Source organism: Salmo salar, chromosome 18, assembly GCF_965601325.2.
Source record: "Salmo salar chromosome 18, fSalSal1, whole genome shotgun sequence".
NCBI lineage: Eukaryota > Metazoa > Chordata > Actinopteri > Salmoniformes > Salmonidae > Salmo > Salmo salar.
The window spans coordinates 12,896,296-12,922,581 of NC_138308.1; the positions used below are offsets into that span (position 1 = coordinate 12,896,296).

At 46.2% G+C, this 26,286-nt stretch overlaps 1 protein-coding gene across 4 annotated transcripts in view; it reads right to left on the reverse strand.

Moving 5' to 3' along the window:
* eml4 (EMAP like 4) overlaps nucleotides 1-26,286 on the reverse strand; it is a 113,074-nt gene that overhangs the window by 17,967 nt on the left and 68,821 nt on the right. For 2 of the 4 annotated variants that reach the window (XM_014154117.3, XM_014154115.3), the window contains exons 2-9: nucleotides 18,889-19,071; nucleotides 6,341-6,482; nucleotides 5,527-5,748; nucleotides 2,981-3,121; nucleotides 2,602-2,627; nucleotides 2,182-2,217; nucleotides 450-573; nucleotides 55-204 (exon numbers count right to left, since the gene is read on the reverse strand). In XM_014154117.3, the coding sequence (XP_014009592.1) occupies nucleotides 55-204; nucleotides 450-573; nucleotides 2,182-2,217; nucleotides 2,602-2,627; nucleotides 2,981-3,121; nucleotides 5,527-5,748; nucleotides 6,341-6,482; nucleotides 18,889-19,071 (1,024 nt within the window). The remainder of the gene's footprint in view (nucleotides 1-54; nucleotides 205-449; nucleotides 574-2,181; nucleotides 2,218-2,601; nucleotides 2,628-2,980; nucleotides 3,122-5,526; nucleotides 5,749-6,340; nucleotides 6,483-18,888; nucleotides 19,072-26,286) is intronic. The other 2 variants (XM_014154118.3, XM_014154116.3) reach the window with 2 other exon arrangements.

Here is a 26,286-nt window from a genome sequence, read left to right on the forward strand (position 1 = left end):
CAAAACAAAACAAACCAAAAAAGGAAATGACAGTGGAACAGGATACCAGCTCACCATTTGACGCTGTCTGTGTGGCCGAGGTAGTGGCGCTGTGTCCTCTCCTCACAGTTGAAGAGCACTACCACAGAGGCAATAAAGTAAACACTCTCCCCTGTAGGGAGCAGGTACACGTTGGCTCGGCAGTCTTTCCCCCTGTAGCCATACCTGACATAGGGAGTCAAGGAAACACAAGGGGCCTCAAACGGGACATCTTAATAGTATAACTGGCTCATTCTACTAGTCTCCTTTTGTTCATCTGCAATGTGAAAACAACTGGAAAGGTGAAAGTGAAGACCTAGAAGACATCCACCATTTTGTTTTGATCCACAGACAGACAACAGAAGGACCGAGGTCAGGGACATACAGAGTGAGAGCGTTTGGGACCAGACCCTGCTGAGACGAAAGGATACACCCACTCCAGTTTGAGTCTCTCCGGAGGCAGCTCTGTGCGCACGTCCTCATAGTTCTCCACGTCGGCGGGGATGAACATGGTGATGGGTCGACCTCGCATGAACATCTTGATGTAGTCTCCCTCTGCGGAGGAGACCGACAAAAGAATGTCGCTAGCTTGCTAAATCACGACCGCCATTTTGACTTGTTACATACAGAGGAAATCTGTTGGTACTAAACCCATGCTTTCGCACACACATTCAACATTCAGTATTCGGCACAGGTAAACATATTAGCAGGGGCAGACCTGGGTTCAAATACTATCTGAAATGATTGAAAATACTTTTGAAGTATTCAGGCAGGCTAGAGCAAACACTCAAATAAGTATTTGAACCCAGGTTGGGGTGGTATTTCTCACACAAGAAAACGCTGTTAAGGTAATAAAGGTTAAAATGTCATGAGACCGAGACTGTATGACATGAGTTTAGTCCATTAACAGAAGAATTTCAGCAGCCTGACTGCTCACCACTGCACACATAATCACTTGGTTTGAGAACACTTTTTTTTTTCCTTTTTTTTTTTACATAAACACCTCAAAAAGCCTAGAAAAAGCCTTATGAGTTTGGTATATTTCTTTTTTGTATTATTATTTGATATACTGTTCAGTTAGTGTGCAGCACATGCTTTCCACTCGTCGAGGGATGAGATACTGTACAGACAGACGAGGAGACAGACATGGACAGACTGAGAGAAGCGGTGGGTGCCGTGCACCGGCGCAAAGCAGTGAGTCAGCAACACCAAACCCAGCTGAAATAAGAAAACGTGAGAGGGGGATAGAAGAACGAAGAGAAGAGGAGGAAGACAGAGCAAAAAGAGGGGTGGGGGGGGGTAAGATTTGTGGGAGACTGGGATCAGTGGAATGTGTGCGTTTCCCTCGTCCACTTTTCCAGCTCTGTGGGGTTAAGGCTCTCCTCTCCAAGTGAGAAGACAATAGGGGGAGAGGGAGATTTGGTGGAGAGGCACAGAATTTCAACATTGCTCATAAAATAGTGAGGGCTTTCTTCCAGTTTTCTCAAATTGAGGGGGAGGATACAGTAGAGCCCAGCACTGAAGGATCAGAATCTATCACAGGAATTACGTAGTTATGACCAGCTAGCATTTACTGGTACAAAGGGACACAAATAAGTGTAGCCATGGTCTGCGATATTCTTATTTAACTGATGGTTTCCCCTCTATATCTGTGTCAATTAATGCCGGTAAAAGGCCCGAATTAGCTGAATTTTAGTCCTAAGTGTCGGTCTGTCTGTGGAGCTAATCGAGTTAGCTAGCGCCCAGCCCAGCCATCTCAGAACCAACCACATTCCTCACATGACCTGCCTGAGCCAAGAGAAGGACACTTTTAGCCGGACGACACTATGTTAAGTGGCAACGGGGCACAGTGGGGCGTGGCATACTGGCAAAGCTATGCCCTTTATTTAGGCTGGGCATCGCCTGAGGACAATGGCATGGAGGAGGGTGAGAAAGTATGGGGGGGGGGATTTCTGTATTTGAGGGAGTGATAGAGGACAGAGAAAGATGGAGAGAAATAGGCGAGTGAGGGTGCAGAGGGGAGCGAAAGATAATGTCTGTACTTGACCCAATGAAGGGGGTGGCAAAGAAAGGTAGATGAAGAGATAAATCAGCCGAAAAAGCGGAGGGTGGAGAAGCGCTCGCTCCAAGGGTGCTAGCTCTCGCTCGCTGTTGTCAACTTACCAGCTTGGCTGTTTTTCTCACGGGTTGACATTTTGGCTGGTCATGAGACAGAAACAACATCACTCAAAACACACACGCACACAATGACGAGCTCGAATGATCTGAAGAAGACAACGATGACTAGTTGGGTGTACACAATAGGATAAGGACACGCTGGAAAGAACCACAAGACTCTTTGAAATACAGCTCGTCTTACCTAGAGGCACTCTAAAAACAGAAATACTACAGTGTAGCATTTTCATAAAGGCCAATGAGAACATACTTTAGTTCACTTTGTATCATATTGTACAAAGTTCCAATTGTTCCAAAAAAGTGCCGAATCGTGTGGCTATACTACAGTGCATAGGTCTCGTGCTTCCATTATGTGGTGGTGGATGGTTTACATGGAAAAGACAGTAAACGATATGGGAGTGTATTCACCTTGGCTGATCACTGGGTCTTTATGCCTGGAAGAGAATGGAGAAATAGCAATTAGGTCAGCCCATGACTTGATGTCGACAAAAAACAAAGTGACCGGTTGACAGTCTGGTCAATTTAGCAGCATCTTATATTAATAAGGGACTTTGGATGAAAACAATATAGGGAATGAAGGGGTTGTCATAGTGATTCGAGGATAGTGTCATGTCTGAAAGGTACAGCACTCTCATATACCCCATAAAACGAATGCAGTCCAGTATCAGCTCTTGATTCAAAACATGACCAGAATTCAATTCTGATGTACCACTGTATTTGGATTACGCTGCCACACATGCGTTTACACTGTATAAGAGTTGTGAAGGGGGTCCCATCAGCCACTCACTTGTCTGCGTTCTTCACCACCTTGGCCAGCAGTTTGGAGGTGGAAGCAGCCTTCACCAGCTTGTTCCTGCTCTCCTCGCCACTCTCCCACGTGCTGCTCTGAGAACGCTCTATCCCCGTGCCCCGCTTCGCACTGTGACCCCTACACACACACACACACACACACACGGAGGAACGCACATGAAAACCAACAGCTGTATAGCACACAGATGGATCAAGAGAGGAAGAGAGAGAGAGAGTTAGCTAGACAGAGAGAAAATAAGGAGTATGGAGGAGTGCCATGGTGATAAGGGAGACTGGTTTGAATTGGCTATTGCTACTCATTTTCGATATGTTAAACTGGAAAAAGTGCATTGAAGTGTGTAACTGTGTTATTTTTTGCAGTCTACATTATACTTACGGCCCAGAGTTTGAACTTGACCAGGCCCCCATGTAACCCTGACAAGGAAAAACTCTGTACCCTTAATGAACATTCATTTCACCCATGACAACCCTCCTGTTGGGTTAATCTGAACCTGAAGCACCACACACAAACACAGAGAGATGGCACCCAGGTACGCATTAACGCAACCCCTCAGTGCTACAATCACTGCACCCCAAGCACAGGTTAGTACACATTGGCTGGCCGTCCAACTCAAGCCCCAGGGTTCAGGAGACAGAGAAGGCCGAAATGTTAAGAACCACACCGCAAGTGTAAAGTTAGAGGAGGAGGAGGTTGGGTAACATTGCAGAATGAAAGGTTTTGGAGAATGGCTAGAGAGAGAGAGAGAGAGAGAGAGAGGAGAGAGTGAAGAATACCACTCCTCGTGCGAAGCTGTGAGGAGGAAGGGTTATTTGCAAGACGTAATGTTTTGGATCACTTCTGCGTGGCGTCTGCTCAACCTCCAGGGGGCAGTTGTGACGCTGAGGGGCAGATGGTACTGCGGCAGACGGTTGGGGGGGAGGGGCGGTTTAATGATGCCTTACACTGCTACTTTTACAGAGTCTGTACTCTGTCCTTATCTACACTATACCATACGTGATTTAGCAGCCGATTTGATCCAAAGAGACTTACAGTCATGCGTGCATACATTTTACATACGGGTGGTCCCGGGAATCAAACCCACTACCCTGGCGTTACAAGCGCTGTGCTCTACCAACTGAGCTATAAAGGAGCCTGGAGACGGAGAGACAGGGACGGCGAGGGAAAGACACCTAGGCATCCTCTGCTTATTTTAACTGCCTGCATGGAATTTGACAGGAAAAGAACAACCTGGACTGAACAGAAGTGATCCATAACCCCACCACAAACACATGTGTGCGCACACACACACACACACACAAAGGCCTGGGGCGGGCAAGAAGAGCACACACAGGAGTGAGGGGCGAGCGAGAGGAAAGCTAACAGTCCCACAGATGGATCTGGGGGCAGAGCTGAAACGCTTCACTCTAAAGGGGGGTGTGTAGGGGGGGGGCAGGAGCGGGTATGTCAATAGATATGGGGAGAGAGAGAGATAGAGAGAGAGCGGGAGGGGTGACAGATGGATGGAGTGGTAACTAAAAGGAAGGATCCATAAAGGGTAGACGAGTGGTATAGTATCATTGCTATACAGCACATACGTAACGTTGGTTAAAAGCCCTGAATGGTGCACTCACTGCATCTCAAGGCTTTATTCTAGCTAAGCGAGTGTGAATAGAAGCCTATTTGAGACTACCATGCCATCCATTCCTCTGGTTGGATTGGAAAGGGACCATTTAATAGGTCAAAATCACCCTAAAATACTCGCATGCCTCTCCTGCCCAGCAAGGGCCCTGCATGTGCACTGCGCTGCTCAGAAGCCTGGTCCATTTCATATTGGGTGGACACGCACAATTGCTAGCAGATGAGCTTTCCAGCAAATGTGTCTGGCACGTCAGCGGTCCTGACTAATAACCTGATACTGCCCAGTCTAATGGGCAGGGATGGGTTCCCAGAGTGCTCTTTGTAAAACTGAATTGGTTTTCAATGTTTCTGAGAATAATTGATGTTGATCTATGGTATGGGTCATGAGTGTGAGGCTGACCAGTGCTTTGATTAGTGAGTGCAGTCGGTCTATGGGCTGGAGCTTGTGTATGTGTGTGTGTGTGTGTATCCTGACTGGTACGGAGCACAGCTGGTACATGACAGACAGGGCCTCTCCTATTCCGAATGATACAGTGAGAGGGCTCACACTGTTGCGGATGAGTGCAGAAGGGACATCTGCAAACCGTTCCACTCCTCTCTTCTATTTTCCTCTCGTCTCGTCTGAATGAAAGGGCTGTGCTACAAGTAGCCTAAAAGGAAAAAAGGTAGGTAGTGTTGAAAGCAGGTGGAGAAGCGAAGGTCTGCAGTGGCGGAGTCTGTACGTGGAAAGATAGCTGAGCGTACAGGTGAGAGACGGCGACAGACGGGAGGCGGTTAATAACGTGAGTGATCTGAGAAGCAGGCCGCCCCCGCCCCCAGTGAAAGGTAAGCTAGGGTCAAGAGCGTTCAGAGTGTCGGCAGGGCATTGGGTTGGTAAGGGAGATCAAAGTGTGCGTCGGCAGAACCTTTTGGCTGGGGAGGTGCCCTTGCTCTCCTGGGCCTGCCTTTGGGACTGAGGGGGGTGTGGGGAGAGTGGGTGGCTGGAGCTGGAGGGGGACGGCGAGGGCTGCATGGGGCTGGCAGGGGGGGCTTTATCGTTAGCCTGGTTGGGCTGGGAGGGCCCCTCCTGCTTCTCCTTGATGCCCTCCATCGGAAGGGTGTCCTTTTTCCTCTCTGCTGTCTGACCGCTGTGGAGACAACCAGGGGGTTAACAAAACAGGGGACACAACCAGTGAAGACAGGGGGACAGAAACTCTTCTAAGAGGACAAGCTGGTCCTAACTCTGTGCCTATGCGAGCAACTTCACTACTGCGAAGACTTGCAAAGCCCCGACTTCCTCAATAGGCAGTGTAAAGCCGACTCAGCATATTTGATTAATGTCTAGTTACTCATTGAGGAAGTGCTCAGCCACAGGTGTACATACAGGCTGTGACAGGTACCCAATCACAACATTATTATCCTGAAAGAACCAGGGTAAATGTACAGGCTTTATTCTGTTGAAACACTGCAAGTGTGAACACGTGATGAACATTAAAACAGGTTGACAAATGAGATTAATGTGGCGTTTCAGAGCAAAACATCATGTCAACACAGGCACTTCATCAATGGCTGCCCATCTGATATGAGCAGGTCTAGAGTTGAGTAATGACTGTTTTTGAATGGGAAGTGTGTGTGTGTGTGTGTGTGTGTGTGTGTGTGTGTGTGTGTGTGTGTGTGTGTGTGTGTGTGTGTGTGTGTGTGTGTGTGTGTGTGTGTGTGTGTGTGTGTGTGGTACAGTACCTCTTGGCTGCTGAGGAGAAGGTATCCTTCCTGGCGACGGACACTGTGGAGCTATCTCGGTCTCGATGGCTGGGCTTACGGCTGCTGGAGCTGCCGTTGGGGATGCAGGACATCGAGTAGGCCTCGCGCAGGGGATTATGGCCTACAGGGAGCAGGAGAGAGCACATTCAGAAGGGACAACTACAAGATATACACTGAGTGTACAAAACATTATGCTCTTTGCATGACATAGACTGACCAGGTGAAAGCTACGATCCCTTATTGACGTCACTTGTGTAGATAAAGGGGAGGAGGCAGGTTAAAGAAGGATTTTTAAGCCTCGGGATGGTTGAGATGTGGATTGTGTACGTGTGCCATTCAGAGGGTGAATGGGCAACAAAAGATTGAAGTGCCTTTGAACGGGGTATGGTAGTATGTGCCAGACGCACTGGTTTGTGTCAAGAACTGCACCGCTGCTGGGTTTTTCACGCTCAACAGTTTCCCATGTGTATCAAGAACGGCCCACCACCCAAAGGACATCCAGCCAACTTGACAGCTGTAGGAAGCATTGGAATCAAAATTGGCCAGCATCACTATGGAACGCTTTCGACATCTTGTAGAGTCCATGCCCAGACGAACTGATAGCTGCCCTGAAGGCAAAAAGGGGGAGGGGGGGGGGGGGGTCAAGGGTCAGAATCTTTCATTGCTAGGTATTACTGCACTGTTGGAGCTAGAAACACAAGCATTTTGCTCCACCTGCAATAACATCTGAAAATCTGTGTACGCGACCGGTAAACTTTGTTTTTGATTTGAGTAAAGGGGAGACGAGTATAGGGGATGGGGAGTGGTTGAACAAGGGAGTATGACTGCTCGACAGACAGACAGACAAACAAGGGTCTGATCTGAGGGAGGACAAAGGAAGGATTAGGGAGAGCAGATTCCTGGCTAATCCCATCTCACCCCCCTCCCTCACCCCGTTAACCAGACAGCCTAATTGGATAAGGAGGGAAGAGGGAGCTCATAGGACAGAGAGTAGGCGTCTCGGTGAGATAAACCATTGATTAACGGTCCTCATGCAGAGAGCCGGAACACACGCTAGATACACTATAAACAGCGGTACGGACACCATGATGCAACACACCGTAGGAAACACACTCATATGAGATTCCTAAGTAAAGTGAATGATGAGTATTTGATACAGCCGAGATTCTAATGGATGACAACACAAACAATGCCATGCCATCTCGGAGAGAAGACGAGATGAACGCACTCTTCTTCGGTGGGGTTTTAATTGAAGAAATAAACTCAGTCCTTTCGAAGCACTTCTGTAAGAAGTACTGTGTGTGGAGTACGTCTGTGCCCTGACTGGAGGACGGGTGAGGGGCGGGGTTATGTTCGGGGGCGCGTGGTGTCCCAGGAGAGGCCTGATCCCGTGTCGGCGACACATGGCCCAGTTTCACGGCCCATTACCCCCCCCCCCCAGTTCAAACACACACAGCATGGTGGAGGATCTGGTCTCCCTCTGCAGGGCCGGGTTAGGGGGATACCCCATCCACCAACACCCCCCACCGCCACCTCCCTGCTCTCTCCTGTCTCATCCCCTCCCCCATCGCCATCAAGGCCAAAGACAGCCGGAGACTAATTAGGAGAAGACTGGCAATGCCAGTACACAAGGCCTGAGGGAGAGTCAATGAGTCTGATGAATGAATAGTCAAGCAAAATCAACCCTGGCCTATTCTAACGGCTGTGTATTAATAATGATTGATGCCTTGCAAGAGGCAGAGTCTTCATCCATCAACCTGGCTTCCTGATCTGATAGACCTATTTATCTCTCCCATCGAACTGCTGTGATTGACAGGTGTGTGTGCGTGTGTGTGTGTGTGTGTGTGTGTGTGTGTGTGTGTGTGTGTGTGTGCGCGCAGAATGAGTCTCAATGCTCACACAGTCTTACAACAAGAAAACCTCCCTATGGATTGGCTTCCTCATTCCTGATAATAAATGATTTGGAAAAGAGGAAGAAAGGGTGGGAAATAACTGGAGCTGGAAAGTTAAAGATAAGGGTCAGGAAAAAGAGAAAAGTGAATGAGAGAAAGGGATACAGTGCTGAGCAGATCAATCAATCAAATGTATTTATAAAGCCCTTCTTACATCAGCTGATGTCACAAAGTGCTGCACAGAAACGCAGCCTAAAACCCCAAACAGATGTCAGATGTCTGATAAAAACCCAAGAATGTACGTAGTAGAGGGGAAAGAAAGACTGAACAAGAGACAAAAAGAGAGGAAGAGATTTCTGGTAATTGAGTAAGGAAACGGGGGTCTCAGGAGCAGGAAGGGGCCCTGTTTGGGGGGGGGGGTGGTGGTTTGCAGACTCTCTGCAGAGTTGGCCTTGCAGTCAGAGAGCATGGGTGTCTGAAGAGAAACTGAACTGAACCACGTGATTTCCTTAGCTTCCTGTCTGCTTCAGTCCCGGATTACTGCCCACGTCACTGAGAGAGCAGGGCAACAGAGCTAAAATATTCAAAGCACCACCGTTGTACGTGTCAAACTGCCAGTGCTGTAACACATCAGCTCAATAACCTCTTAACTGCATCCATGTACATTTCCCAGGAGTGCTTATTAACCCACTACAACAGACTTCACACACACAACAGACTTCACACACACACACACACACACACACACACACACACACACACACACACACACAGCAGGGGTTGCCAGCAGCCATCGCTATGGCAATAGATGGTATTAAATAGGAGAGTGATGTCATAATGAGATAAAAAGGTGACCAGCCAAATAAAGAGCTGACCGGAACGAGGGATCAGAGGGTGTGAGAGGGAGGAGAGATGGATGATGGATAGAGGGATGTGCAACGAAAAGGCTAAGCAAGGGTGACACGGTGAGCACTTCAATTAGGGCTGTGGCGGTCATTACATTTTGTCAGCCGGTTATTGTCATGCAAAAGACTGCCGGCCTCACGGTAACTGATCGTTAATCAGCATTAACACGTTTAGCATTTCCAGGCCTCCCCACATACAAGCCGCTGATGCATGCCTTTGGAACATCTGTACTGAACCAAAATAAAAAACGCAACATGTACAGTGTTGGCCCCATGTTTCATGAGCTGAAATAAAAGATCCCAGAAATGTTGCATACGCACAAAAAACGCATCTCTCTCAGGTGTGGCATATCAAGAAGCTGATTAAACAGCATGATCATTACACAGGTGCACCTTGTGCTGGGGACGATAAAAAGGCCACTCTCAAATGTGCAGTTTTGTCACACAATACAATACCGCAGATGCCTCAAGTTTTGAGGGAGCGTGCAATTGGCATGCTGACTGCAGGAATGTCCACCAGAGCTGTTGCCAGACAATTTTATGTCAATTTCTCTACCATAGGCTGCCTCCAATGTTGTTTTAGAGAATTTGGCAGTATGTCCAACCGGTCTCACAACCGCAGCCCACTTGTAACCACGCCAGCCCATGTCCTGGCTCCCAAGAGGGTGGGGCCTATGCCCACCCATGGCTTCGCCCTTGCCCCGCCATGTGAAATCCACAAAGGTCCTATTTTCTAGATTTAAAGTTATTCGGCAACTTTAGTTGTGAATGATACAAACCTCAGAATGTCTTAGAAATCAAAAGATATATGGGCTGCATGGTGCGACTACAGTCTATTGAGGATTTGAACAAGCAGCAAAAACAAAAAACCCTGCGCTCCGTTCCTTGCCTCAGGCTGCACAGCTGCTCTCTCATCAAGTGATCATATTTTCACCCATCATTATTCTCAATTTAACTATTCTCAATTTAATCTGGTCTTCACTAATATGTAAAATTAGTTTATTAGTAAAATAACAATTTTAAAATGGGCAGGAACAGAAACAGGAGAAAAAAAAGTGCAGTGCATTCAGAAGGTATTCAGACCCCTTGACCTTTTCCATAGAAAACAAATCGTTGTTTTTTTCTCGCTCATCCATCTACACACAATACCCCATAATGACAAAGCGAAAACAGGTTTCTTTACATTTTTGCACATTTATAAAAAATACAAAACTTAAATATAACATTTACATAATTACTCAGACCCTTTAATGAGTACTTTGTTGAAGCACCTTTGGCAGCAATTACAGCCTCGAGTCTTCTTGGGTATGACACTGCAAGCTTGGCACACCTGTATTTGGGGAGTTTCTCCCATTCTTCTATGCAGATCCTCTCAAGCTCTGTCAGGTTGGATGGGGAGAGTCACTGCACAGCTATTTTCAGGTCTCTCCAGAGAAGTTTGATCGGGTTCAAGTCCGGGCTCTGGCTGGGCCACTGGAGGACATTCAGATACTTGTCCCGAAGCCACTCCAGCATTGTCTTGGCAGTGTGCTTAAGGTCGTTGTCTTGTTGGAAGGTGAACCTTCGCCCCAGTCTGAGGTTCTGAGCGCTCTGGAGCAGGTTTTCATGAAGGATCTCTCAGTACTTTGCGCCGTTCATCTTTCCCTTGACCCTGACTAGTCTCCTAGTCCCTGCCACTTTTTATTTGTTGTTTACTTAACCTTTATTTAACCAGTTAAGTCAGTTAAGAACAAATTCTTATTTTAAATGACCGCCTACACTGAAGAACATCCCCACAGCATGATGCTGCCACCACCATGCTTCACCGGAGGCATGGCGCCAGATTTCCTCCAGACGCATTCAGGCCAAAGAGTTCAATCTTGGTTTTTATTCAGACCAGAGAATCTTGTTTTTCAGGGCCTGAGTCCTTTAGGTGCCTTTTGGAAAACTCCAAGTGGGCTATCGTGTGTCTTATATTCAGGAGTATCTTCCGTCTGGCCACTCTACAATAAAGGCCTGGTTGGTGGAGTGCTGCAGAGATGGTTGTCCTTCTTGAAAGTTCTCCCATCTCCACAGAGGAACTCTGGAGCTCTTTCAGAGTGACCACCGGTTTCTTGGTCACCTCCCTGACCAAGGCCCTTCTCCCTCAATTGCTCAGTTTGGCCGGGCGGCCAGCTCTAGAAAGGGTCTTGTGGTTCCAAACTTCTTCCACTGAAGAATGATGGAGGCAGCTGTGTTCTTGGGGACCTTCAATGCTGCAGACATTTTTTGGTACCCTTCCCCAGATCTGTGCCTTGACCGAATCCTGTCTCAGAGCTCTACGGACAATTCCTTCAAACTCATGGCTTGGTTTTTGCTCTGACATGCACTGTCAACTGTGGGACCTTATGTAGACAGGTGTGGGACTTTCCAGATCATGTCCAACAAATTGAATTTACCACAGGTGGACTCCAATGAAGTTGTAGAAACATCTCAAGGATGATCAATGGAAACAGGATGCACCAGAACTCAATTTTGATTCTCATAGCAAAGGGTCTGAATACTTATGTAAGTACGGTTTTTCTTTTTTTATATACATTTGCATGCCATGGACTCTGAGATCTTGTTCCCGTACCTACCTAGTGCTTAATTTTGGAAACAAGTGAAATCTGTTCGGGAACATCAATAGTAACGTTTTCGCAACTAAACATATTTCACTAAACCGTCTACGCACTGAAGAAAGGAATATAGGAGATTGCGGAGATGGAAACGCTCGGTGGCGAGATATTATGCACAGATGAAGGTAATGTGTCACTCACTTCATTACGAAAAATTAAAAAAATATCCTGATTACTAGGATATTCAAAATCAAATGCAAATTCACTAACTGTAGGCAAACTTTAAACCGCCAAGCATCCTCAATGAAGCAACAGCATCGCCTAGGGCTATATGACCTCTCCCAGACTCATGGATAGACAGTTTGGAGTGTAGCATAAAGTAACCAGTCCATCCAGTATGCATAATAATACAGTCCACACTCAACTGCGATTACTTGAGTTGGTTTAATTTTGAAGTATAGGCTAGACCAATTATGTACCAAGACATCTTAAATCAGTTTTGTTTTATGTTTTTCTTCCATGCATAATTTGCGGTAGGCAATGTATTGTATAACGGCAGAATCGTCATTTGAATTCAGGGTTTTTTCGGGCTTGGGCTCAGAAGCATTTTGATTGAATCATCACCGTAGAAAGCGCTGTCCATTTCGTTGTGTTAGGCTTTAAAACAGCATCCACAACAACCATGTTTTACACTGTTTTAAAAGTATGATAGACCTACTGTTCTGATGATAAGTGTTTGATGTGATTTTCCATTGTATTTGCATTGATGTTAGTGGTTAGAGGGACAATAGAGAACTGAGTACCAGCCCATTAGGACCTGATGGTAACAATAGAGCCCTGAGTACCAGCCCATTAGGACCTGATGGTAACAATAGAGCCCTGAGTACCAGGCCATTAGGACCTGATGGTAACAATAGAGCCCTGAGTACCAGGCCAGTAGGACTTGATGGTAACAATAGAGCCCTGAGTACCAGGCCATTAGGACCTGATAGTTAGCAAGTTGGGTACTACCAAAACATGTTCAGAGTGCATAAAAAAGGGGATTACCGTGACTCAAAGGTCACGTGGAATTTTACTGCAGTCATGGGCCGTGACTCATGACTGCCGGTGTGGTGGTAATACAGTCACCACAACAGCCCTACTCCAATCCTACCATTCATACAGTAAAGGGTTCAGTTTTTTTGCCTTTTTTTATATAGTAAGGCACTTTTTAAATGCATCCTTTGTTTCCGGGTTGGGAGTCGCTGGTATCACATATCCGGTATACATTCTGTATATTTTTTAATTCATTCCGGATTAAATACATTTTTGGCCATTGGTTAGTTTTGTGGCGCTATATTATTTATCATATATATTGCTCTTCCATATAAAACCCACTGAAGAAGAAGAAGACACACCCTCGTCCACTTACCCTTGCTTTATGCCCTTGGAGGAATCCCCGTCACCATCTTGGTGGGCGGTACAAATGATTAGCCAAGCAAGGGAAGTTTGCAACATAAGCCCCTCAGCCCTCGTTTTTAGTGGGCTTTGCGGGTGTACAATTATGTTCACCCCGGGGCCTGAAACTCCCCATAATTCAATTCGCGATGATTGTACACCCACTAACAAAAGTCTACGAAAACTTCAAAACATCATCAATAGAGAAGTCAACATACAAGTGTAAGTAAAAACAAATGTAAATAAGTTAGAAATTGTGCTACTAATGCACATGATGGCACAAACACGTCTTGTAAAAAGCTGTTTTTGTTTGGAAATTGTAGAAATAAAACATTTCCCTTCTTCAAGTTCCAGCTAGGCAGGCTAACGTTAGTTAGTTAATTTGCAAGCTATCATACAGTAGGCATATATTAATAATTATAAAAATCCCAAAAACTTCACAGATCTTCATTGTAAAGGGTTTAAACACTGTTTCCCATGCTTGTTCAATGAACCATAAACAATTAATGAACATGCACCTGTGGTACGGTCATTAAGACACTAACAGCTTACAGACGGTAGGCAATTAAGGTCACAGTTATGAAAACTTAGGACACAAAAGAGGCCTTTCTACTGACTCTGAAAAACACAGAAAGAAAGATGCCCAGGGTCCCTGCTCATCTGCGTGAACGTGCCTTTGGCATGCTGAAAGGAGGCATGAGGACTGCAGATGTGGCCAGGGCAATAAATTGCTATGTCCGTACTGTGAGACGCCTAAGACAGCGCTACAGGGAGACAGGGCAGACAGCTGATCGTCCTCGCAGTGGCAGACCACGTGTAACAACACCTACACAGGATCGGTACATCCGAACATCACACCTGCGGGACAGATACAGGATGGCAACAACAACTGCCCGAGTTACACCAGGAACGCACAATCCCACCACTAGTGCTCAGACTGTCCGCAATAGGCTGAGAGAGGCTGGACTGAGGGCTTGTAGGCCTGTTGTAAGGCAGGTCCTCACCAGACATCACCGGCAACAATGTCGCCTATGGGCACAAACCCACCGTCGCTGGACCAGACAGGACTGGCAAAAAGTGCTCTTCACTGACGAGTCGCGGTTTTGTCTCACCAGGGGTGATGGTCTGATTCGCGTTTATCTTCGAAGGAATGAGCATTACACCGAGGCCTGTACTCTGGAGCGGGATCGATTTGGAGGTGGAGGGTCCGTCATGGTCTGGGGCGGTGTGTCACAGTATCATTGGACTGAGCTTGTTGTCATTGCAGGCAATCTCAACGCTGTGCGTTACAGGGAAGACATCCTCCTCCCTCATGTGGTACCCTTCCTGCAGGCTCATCCTGACATGACGTTCCAGCATGACAATGCCACCAGCCATACTGCTCATTCTGTGTGTGATTTCCTGCAGGACAGGAATGGCAGTGTTCTGCCATGGCCAGCGAAGAGCCCGGATCTCAATCCCATTGAGCACGTCTGGGACCTGTTGGATCGGAGGGTGAGGGCTAGGGCCATTCCCCCCAGAAATGTCTGGGAACTTGCAGGTGCCTTGGTGGAAGAGTGGGGTAACATCTCATAGCAAGAACTGGCAAATCTGGTGCAGTCCATGAGGAGGAGATGCACTGCAGTACTTAATGCAGCTGGTGGCCACACCAGATACTGACTGTTACTTTTGTTCAGGGACACATTATTCCATTTCTGTTAGTCACACGTCTGTGGAACTTGTTCAGTTTATGTCTCAGTTGTTGAATTGTCACGGCTGTCAAAAGGAGAGGACCAAGGTGCAGCGTGTGTGTAGTTCCACATTTTATTTACTCTGTGAAACTATGCAATACATAAAATAACTGAATAGACAAAACAACAAACTGTGACGCAGAGGAGAAACAAACACTACTCAAAAATAATCACCCACAAAACTCAGGAAGAAAAACCACTACTTAAGTATGATCTCCAATTAGAGTCAACGAAGACCAGCTGCCTCTAATTGGAGATCATCCCAAACAAACCAACATAGAAATACAAAAACTAGAACCTAAGAACATAGAAATAGAACACATAGAATAAACCAAAACACCCCCTGTCACGCCCTGACCTACTCTACTATAGAAAATAACATCTTACTATGGTCAGGACGTGACATGAATCTTGTTATGTTCAGACAAATATTTACACAAGTTTGCTGAAAATAACTGCAGTTGACAGTGAGAGGACGCTTCTTTTTTTGCTGAGTTTATATTTAATATTAGTAGACATGCACTCATAATTGACTGTTGCGCATATAAAGCACACACAAGTTACCGATGGCTGAAAACACAATCATCGCGGGATGAACGACTGACCAATTTCCAGCCAAGGGTGGTCCATTTAAAAATCATTCCTTCCTCCCTCGCCCCGCAAGTGTATACTCATCAAACATCATGATACGTCATCAGAAGTGTCCACTTAATTTGAGGGCTGAGGGGATAGGGTGTGTCTTTTAAGTGTTTGGACCGCAACAAAGAAGATGAAGAAGAAGGAGACAAAGAAGAAAACGAAGAAGACGAAGAGGACGAATGTCAGAGATAAAGTATTTCTGAAGAGGTGCACACCAATGATACACAATTCTTTCCCAGTTACTGAGTGTTGGTCCCATTAGCCAATCGGATGGAATGCAAGGGGAGGGAGCAGGACGAATACGGATAGCCAGGGGAAGGAAGTTGAAGCTCAGGAGAATTTGAGTGAGAGGCAAAGGCGAATGCAAACTTTTGTACATATGTTTTAAAACAATCCCCCAATCGTTTACTTTTCCAACCTTACCAGCCAGAGTTGGTTAGTTGTGTGCACTATTTAGTAGGATGTGATTGTTGATGTAAAGATGAGTGAGCGAGTTGTAGTTCTCTCGTGAGTTGTCATGTGCTAGCTAACCTGTCAGTAAACTACCTAGTTGGACGGGTAGCTATCACCAGCAGGTTGTTTTCCACGAGGACTGTGTGCACCAAGCCATTTATCCCTCTACGAGCTAGCTAGGTAGTGTAAATAATCTCAGTAGTTTCTATATTTGGGACTTATTGCCAACTGTCCTGGGCAGTAACCGCTTCCTCTATACATTTTTCACAAGGAGACCAGTTAGATTGCGTCCACATCCCTGCACGCTGATTGGGTTCCTCTGAACCGAAGGGAGTTTTTCCTTTGGAGATCAGACAGCCACGGCCCCGCGAGCAGCTAGGTTCCTCTGAACAGAAGGGAGTTTTTCCTTTGGAGATCAGACAGCCACGGCCCCGCGAGCAGCTAGGTTCCTCTGAACAGAAGGGAGTTTTTCCTTTGGAGATCAGACAGCCACGGCCCCGCGAGCAGCTAGGTTCCTCTGATCAGAAGAAACGTAACATTGTGAGTGAGGAGCAGGTGTCAGTGCGTATCTTGTTTTTGGTGGGCTGCGTTCAGCCTGACTACTTCACCAGTAGTGTCAGGTCTGCAACGTTAAAGGGGTATACCAACTACTTTGTACCGGTACATTTCTTTCGGGTTCTTTTACACTTTCAATTGTGTATTTCTCATTGTGATTTTATAGTGTACTTACTATTCCTGATTTAGTGTCAGTAAGGTGATAATTATCTGCAAGAGTATACCAGTTTAACTGTATTTATCAACTTTGATAAGGTCTTTTAGATAGATGTTCACCACGGGCAACAATAACTGGCGACTCATTTCCTGGTGACTCGTTTATGGATAAATATGTTCCACTCATCATTAGTTTATCCACTAACCACTGCATTTAGACTCATTACAGTCCTTTAACGGTTTTGAGAAAAAATTGTTGCTGCGTTCAAATATCGCCGCACTGTACCCGTCACTGTGTCATCCTGTGAACCCCATCAATGCTGCTCGCAGCTATATTTATGAAACACATTCTCTTCATGGTGACATATCCTGAATAGGTAGAGAAATGGGGACGGGATCTCTCTTTACCAAGGAGCCATGGCTTCCCAGCCAAGACACTTCCCGAAGAGAGAGACTTCCACATGATCATACAGTAATTGGTTTCATTAGAGAAAGTGAAATGTCAGGACAAGGCTGCCCAGTCACCACACACAGATAATGTTCGACTTCCCAGAATTAGGTGCACGCACGTGAATGTGCGTGGCCACAAACACACACACGGGCTCACACACACATGGGCTCGCACACACACGGGCGCGCACTCACACACACGGGCGCGGACACACACGGGCGCGCACTCACACGCACGGGCGCGGACACACGCACGGGCGCACGCACACGCACAGGGAGCGCACACGCACAGGGAGCGCACACGCACAGGGAGCGCACACGCACAGGGAGCGCACACGCACAGGGAGCGCAAACGCACAGGGAGCGCAAACGCACAGGGAGCGCAAACGCACAGGGAGCGCAAACGCACAGGGAGCGCAAACGCACAGGGAGCGCAAACGCACAGGGAGCGCAAACGCACAGGGAGCGCAAACGCACAGGGAGCGCAAACACACACACACACACACACACACACACACACACACACACACACACACACACACACACACACACACACACACACACACACACACACACACACACACACACACACACACACACACACACACACACACACACACACACACACACACAGGCCCAGGAGACAGATGGTCTTATTGTGTGCAGATGGACAGCTCTGGAGTCAGTTAGCCAGGATACGGGTGAGTGGGTGGTGGTTATTACTGAAGCGTGATTACAGAACCCAGACGCTCGCCAATGACTCTGGGCGCGACACATTTTATCGCTCTCCTTCTCTCCTTCTCCCTCTCTCTCTCTCTCTGAGAATGTCATCTCTTTCTCTGCCTCTCTCTGAGAGTGCATTCAATCTCCCTCTGTCTTTCTCGCTCCCTCTTTCTCTCTTGCCCAGTCGGGGAATGATATTCCTGACAGGGACAGCCACAGGAATTCCCTCCCCCTCCTGCTGGCTGGGCATACGAGCCTCTACTTTGTCACTGAGCTCAGAGAGGACCTCAGTTTGTTATAGTGTGAGAGAATGGAGCGGGATTTATTCCCCACCGACAGATTTCATTCCCAGTGAGAGACTGGATTGTGATTATGTTCCTGTGTTAGATTGTGATTGAATTGAAGTCGTCAGCACGTGTTGTGAAGGTGTGTGAAGGTAGAATAAGCACGTTCCTTGCTGTGACCTCTCTGGTAGACGGTATTAACCGTGGTATTGCAACACTCCATACTGGCCCTTCCGCTAGCCCCAAGCACGCGCTCACACACACGCATAGGCCTACACAGCTGCGATCTGAATGGAAACGTTTTGCACCGGGAGTCAAGGTCGGAGTGAAACTGTTAACAGATCCAGGTTCTGGCGCCGCTCCAGAACTTCCTTTGTGTAAACACAAGCGGAGGAATACAAGATAGCTGACTCTCACAACTACGACCTGGCGAAGGAATCCAAGGGAGAGGGGCCAAACGAGCCATTGGGAAAGTGGAGATGAATGGAATTTACAGTGCTAGAGCATAGGTATGGTAAGTTGTACAGAAGCGAGTGCAGATGGATTTGACAGTGCACGATCATCTTATGGCGGAGAGATGATGTTTCAAACTGTCCCGTTGTAGGGTTTCTAGAGGGTTTAAAAAATGTAGAATCATGAGAGCACATCGGATGGTGACAGTGATGGTGACTGGTGGTTTCGGTGAGAGTTCAGGGGTGGGGGGGTGGGGGCTGAGGTGACCGACTACCTTTGGCGCTGGTCTGTTTTTTGCCGGTGGCGGCCGTGTCCTCGGAGAGCGCTAGGCGTCGCAGCACGTCGGCCAGCGCCGCCTTCATCACGGTGATCTCATCCTCCTGCTGATGGACACGCAGCTCCAACGACGACAGACGATCCTGCACGTCAGACGCACTCGCCGCCGAGATACTGTCATCTACACAGAGAGAGAGAGAGAGAGAGAGAGAGAGAGAGAGAGAGAGCGAGAGAGAGAGAAGGAGGAGACTGGGTTAGATACTGTAGACAACAAACATTTAGATATCTACCCAGCAAAGAGACCCACGCCCGCAAACACAGAGAAGCATGAACAGTAGGGCTGGGACGATACCCGTATATAAAACCTGCTGTATGTAAAATATTGCGCGCTATTGTTTGGAAAATAAATAAATGTGACTCTGGATGACAACATAATGATGTTTGTTTCCAACATTAGGGCTGTTTATCTAAAGAAGTTAAATCCGCTTCGTGTTTTGCTTCCTTGCCACGATACTAACGAGCATTAAGATGCTGGTATGTATATATGCACCAAACACACACAGGCTGTGATAAAACTTCCATGGGTGAATTCTGAACACAGGAGTGTGTCACTGTGTAGGCCTACTTGTCGCAAACTGGTGACTTCCTGAAGACCCTACTGTGAAACAGAATGGGAAGTGAGAAAGAGTGCAAAATACAGGCATGATACTGTAAGCAACAGAACCTACTGGACTCTGATTTCTTAATGGACAGTGTGTGTGTGTGTGTGTGTGTGTGTGTATGTGTGTGTGTGTGTGTGTGTGTGTGTGTGTGTGTGTGTGTGTGTGTGTGTGTGTGCGTGTGCGTGGGGGGCTCTACCTCTAAATACAGGGCACATGTTCAACTGCTCAAAGTATTTGTGGGTTGGGGCTGCTGCCAAGCCTAGCTGTGGTTTAGGGCCTGATTGCTGGACGGGATGGGGGTAATTTGGCAGTGGAGAGAGTGAGGGGGCCTCAAAGCCAATGTTGGCCTGTTAAAGGGGTACTGACAACCCCCCCCCCCCACCTCCCTTTCCCCAGAAGACCCCCGTCAGAGGAGTTTGAACCCCCTTTCCACATGACACAAAAAACAAGCATCAGACACACTCACAATTTAAGAGTGGTAAAGAGAAAACAGACACCGGCATAATAGTTCAGAGCAAACTATTAACAAGTTAAACACATTTCTGTCTAACAGCTCAAGCCATGAGAGCACTTAACCCCGAACTCAAAAGTGGATTATGTTTGTGGCACTAACAGATCAAGCTAACTTTTACTGTAAGCCCAAAGCACCGTTTCTGGCCAACAAAGTTCACGGTTTTTTTCTTCTTCATATTGTGGCTGTAAGGAAATGCCTCACCCCTTGACTATGTGCAGAGAATGATAGTAATATGGCACATGCCTGGGCAACGTAAACAAGCCTGTGCAAGGACACAGTCAAGGGGTGAGGCATTTCCTTACAGCACCGAGAGGTCAGTGAGGGCAGAGGTGGTGAGGCAGTGCCTGATAGCAAGCCCCGGATGGCTGGGCAGCAGTAGACCGGAGGGAGGGAGAGAGGGAGAGAGAGCGCCCAGGGGAAGACTTAACCCACCACTCTCTCACTAAGCACACACACACACACCACAAACAACACCACACTACAGAACAATGGGCCTCTGTACACTGAGGAGACCTGAGCCAGGAAAACTAGCCCAGCACAGAACCAATCTACTTCTACAGGGAATGTAAATCAAACACAAAGCCATCAGATAGACAAAGCCAGGGAAATTAGCTCAAAAGGATAACGCCACCACTTTTAACATATGGGTTGCTATTATTTGGTATTTTATTAGGATCCCCATTCGCTGTTGCGAAAGCAGCAGCTACTGTTCCTGGGATCCACGCAAAGCATGAAACATGACGTAATACAGAACATTAATAGATAAGAACAGCTCAAGGACAGAACTGCAACAATTTAAAAAAAGAAGAAGCGATGCACTCGTAGCCAACGTGTGGAAAGCGTTCTACAGGCATACTGACCAACGTTGACTCCAATTCTTCCCACAGTCGTGTCAAGTTGGACAGATGTCCTTTGGGTGGTGGACTATTCTTGATACACACGGGAAACTGTTGAGCGTGAAAAACCCAGCAGCGTTGAAGTTCTTAATACACTCAAACCGGTGCGTCTGGCACCTCCCACCATACCCCAGTTCAAAATCACTTCAATCTTTTGTCTTGCCCATTCACCCTCTGAATGGCACTCATACACAATCCATGTCTCAATTGTCTCAAGGCTTTAAAATCCTTCTTTAACCCGTCTCCTTCCCTTTCATCTACACTGACTGAAGTGGATTTAAGAGGTGACATCAATACGGGACAATAGCTTTCACGTGGATTCACCTGATCAGTCTATACATTGGAAAGAGCAGGTGTTCCTTATGTTTTGTACACTCAGTGTATATTTAGATTAAGCTTTGTCTGGGCTTGATAGCCAACTAAGCTGCAGGCTAACTAGGCTGGGCATTGCATCATGGGAGACTAAATATACCCCGGGAATCATATTATGCTGTAGAAGAGGGGAATAGAAAAGTTTCGGCCACACTTTTACTTGACACACAGCGTCATAACACGGTCATAACCATGTCATAACAGCTGACATAAGCTGTCATAATATGGCGATAATACTGTCACGAAACATATTTAGCCACGTTATGACATATATTGCTTTATTTTATGGCTGGTTATGACACCTACATAAGAGTGTTAAAACCCACAAACCCTACCACACAAGGCAAAACATTCCATTACACCATAGCCTACTTGTCAACAGTATGTTTGTTATATAACATTTTCTGAAATTGAACATATTAAAGTATCATTGTAACTGCGCACACATTGATGTCGGACATGCACCTACCCCAATGCTCTGTTGCTGATGACTGGGATGTATGGAGAAGCATATTTAGCAGCAGGACAAGACACCTTCTTTGTGACTGATGACCGACATAAGGGCATGTACGTGATAGGCCTATCTGGCTTATATGATTATGATGGTCATAATGCTTCATGACAGTGTCATAAAGTGTATGTCCTACAAGTTATTTAAAATATGATGAAATGTGACTGTAAAGAATTCATTACAACAACGACAAAGGACTTAAGGAACTAAAGGAAACTTCTTGGCAGGGAAAAAACACATTTGAATAAATGTGGGTTTTGAGATGTCATCACCAGCCATAAAACCATACAACATATGTCACAACAGGTTGGTCATGACAGTGTTATGACATATGACATGGTTATGACCGTGTCATAACGTGTTATGACGCTGGGTGTCAAGTAATGTGTTACCGAAAGTTTCAAAAGGACAAAAACAAGGATTCGTGCAGCATGACTAACAAAAACAATAAAACAGAAAAATGTGTATAATCTCACAGTTGTGCACATATACAAACAGCATAATAACTGGCTAGAAAGTGGTTTAATTGTCCCTTAATAAAAGCCTTAGTACATAACTGTCAATCAACTGACTGTCAGACAGAGCCAGGAAAATTAGACCATCATAGAGCTAATCAACCAGACCACCATTACAGACTAGCTGAGCGCCGAGCCACCACCCACCAGAACGCCCAACTCAGTGAGTCCAATCAATACACAGGCTCCGGATGTAGTGTCCCGAAGCTAGCAGGTGCCCAGACTCAAACACGCACACCACACACACACACACACACACACACACACACACACACACACACACACACACACACACACACACACACACACACACACGGTTGTGATAAGAGTTCAGCGGGCGAATCCTAGGCACAGAGGAGCTTTGTCTGTCTCTCTCTCGCTTTCTCTCTCGCGGTCTGTCTGATAATACTGTACTGTTAAAACATGTGTCCCTCTCTCCTCGGGTCTCATGTAATACACAATGTCATGCGCATAAAGGACAGACAGTGGTGACTTACAGACAGCGGTGACTTACAGACAGTGGTGACTTACAGACAGACAGTGGTGACTTACAGACAGCGGTGACTTACAGACAGCGGTGACTTACAGACAGCGGTGACTTACAGACAGCGGTGACTTACAGACAGTGGTGACTTACAGACAGTGGTGACTTACAGACAGCGGTGACTTACAGACAGCGGTGACTTACAGACAGTGGTGACTTACAGACAGTGGTGACTTACAGACAGCAGGCCTCAGTGTTGGCTGCTTGCAGTGTGAAAGGCTTTGCCTTCATAATGCGTCTATCCAGATTTACTGAATCGCTGCTTAGATGTGACACAGGGCTGGGGGAAGCAGCCAGAGGGTCTGTGAGATTGTAGGCTACAGTGTATTCTCTAGTCCTCCTTTGATACTGACTCCTGACTTTGATGTGAAACAAAAGCATGTACTACAGCATATACTACAGCATGTAGTACAGCACTGTGCAGGTGGCACACAGACAGCGGTGACTTACAGACAGCGGTGACTTACAGACAGCGGTGACTTACAGACAGTGGTGACTTACAGACAGTGGTGACTTACAGACAGTGGTGACTTACAGACAGCGGTGACTTACAGACAGCGGTGACTTACAGACAGTGGTGACTTACAGACAGTGGTGACTTACAGACAGCAGGCCTCAGTGTTGGCTGCTTGCAGTGTGAAAGGCTTTGCCTTCATAATGCGTCTATCCAGATTTACTGAATCGCTGCTTAGATGTGACACAGGGCTGGGGGAAGCAGCCAGAGGGTCTGTGAGATTGTAGGCTACAGTGTATTCTCTAGTCCTCCTTTGATACTGACTCCTGACTTTGATGTGAAACAAAAGCATGTACTACAGCATATACTACAGCATGTAGTACAGCACTGTGCAGGTGGCACACAACACACATAGAGAGGGAACAACCCCCCTAACACACACACAAAAAAAAACACGCACAGCCAGATTGTTCTAGCAACTTCATTGGGGGGGAAGGATGTTTGAAATTCTTTTTACATTTGAATCACAAACCATTTTTGAGAAAATCATGATGAAAGTGGCCATTTTAGACCTATACATGCCTCCTGTAAGACATTATGATCTGCATACATGATACAGACAACATCTTGGTGTCATTATACTATTTATAGTGTGATTCTGAAATAGATTTCTCACATTTATTTATTCATTTACATTCAATAAAAGTACCCTTTTTGATTTTGTTCATTTTTAAGACGTAGAGTGTATTGCTCCAAACAGTATACACTACAAGTACATAACATTTCCAGAGTGGACTCTACTAATTATGAAGGGATGATACATGTTATGAGTCCCGCCAACACACTGAATGGGAAAATGGATTCAAAGGAAACTCCCTCTGCTGGTGACTTGCTGAATGTGCAATCCTAAAGGAGGGCTGTGATGGGTTAATAACCTGTAATGTCAATTTCTATGTAGAAAATGGGTCATATTATTAAAAGTACCAGAGAGCCCACTGGAAATGACATGTTTTGAAGAGCATATTGTTACGAACAATATGTCTAAATATAAGATCAATCAAAAAGGATCGTTTTTATATATTCATATTTTCAATGTTGAATAAATTAATGTGAACATTTATTTTTCAGAATCTATACATAGTCCATATGTATGGTTCACAGGTCATATGGTCTTACAGGAGGCATGTATAAAAACCACCTAAAATGGGTAATTTCATCATGATTTACCACCCAAAAATGGTGATACAAATGTGAAAAGCAAGCAAAACATTCTTCTTCTGAGTGAAGTTCCTATGCGAGAATTGCCAGAACAATTTGAGATACCAAACATATTTTACACTCCCACTGGCATGGAATCGCCCTACACCCAGACTCTGCTGTCAATCACTGACATCTTGTTAATAACGAAACACCATAGTTACACCAATACCTTTATCAAATATATTTATAGATCAAAGACACAAACTAGAAATGCAAGACAAAAAAGGTAGAGAAGTGCCTTGTTGGCTAACTAACTGGATACAAGAAGCAACATATCAGTCACATCGAGTTCACAGTGATGAAACCATGAGCTCATTTGTCCTCCCTGACTCTGCTCTTTTGTTTCTTTCGCCTCAATTTCCCCTCGGCTAAGTCTAGCTTCAATAATGTAATCTTATCATAACCTCTCCACAGCTTGACGAAACACTCCCTTGAGAAAAGAATACAGTAGAGCTGCACTCTGCAAGGCAACGTTCAGGTGCATGAGTAAGTCGGTGTGTGTGGGGAGGTTGCGTGACTCGGGTACTTGGATTTGTGTAATAGAATATACATCAGACGAGAGGTGGCATTAGGTTACCGTTCGATTGAACGTTAGAATGGGCAAAACGAGTGACCTAAGCGACTTTGAGCATGGTATGATCGTCGGTGCCAGGCGCACCGGTTCCGGTATCTCAGAAATGTCCTGCCTTCGGTGCTTTTCACGCACAACAGTGTCCAGGGTTTTACCGAGAATGGTGCAACAAACATCAAATACCAGTCAGTGGCAGCCCTGTTGGCGAAAACAGCTCGTTGGTGAGAGGTCGAAGGAGAATGGCAAGAATCGTGCTAGCCAACAGGCGGGCCACAAACAGGAAAATAATGGCACCGTACAACAGTGGTGTGCAGAACAGCATCTCAGAACTCACAGCTCGTAAGTGCTTGTCACGGATGGGCTATTGCAGCAGACGACCACACCGGGTTCCACTCCTATCAGCTAAAAACAACAAGAAGCGGCTCCAGTGGGCCAGAGTTCACCAACACTGGACAACTGAGGAGAGGAAAAATATTGCCTGGTCCTATGAATCCTGGTTCCTGTTGCGTAATGCTGAGTGTAGAGTCAGGATTTGACGTAAGCAGCATTAGTTCATGGCCCCATCCTGCCTGGTGTCAGCCGTACAGGCTGGTGGAGGTGGTGTAATGGTGTGGGGAATGTTTTCCTGGCACACGTTAGGTCCCTTGATATTGAGCAATGTTTCCATGCCCCGAAGAATTCAGGCTGTCCTGGAGGCAAAGGGAGTCCCGGTACTAGACGGTGTACCTAATAAACTGTGTATATATGTAATACAATAGGGTAGAGCTGGGTGATAAATTGCCTGAATTAGTGCGATAACGATAAATAGAACGATACATTTATAACATTACAAGTGCACTACAGTTTTAATTGATTTATTATCCTTTAAACCAATACAACTAGGGTTGGGCAGTCTATTGTATATAACCGTATCCCAGGGTATTTTTGAAATACTCTTGGTATGATTTTCCAATACCGTAAATAAAATAACTTGTGCACTAGGTAATTGATAAAGCAGTTCACGTTCATTATGTCGCCTGTTAGATCATTTTTCATTATAAAGTTTACCGGTACTGGTTTCCAAAAACAGTTGTTTGAGGCATTTGTTTACAAAGAAA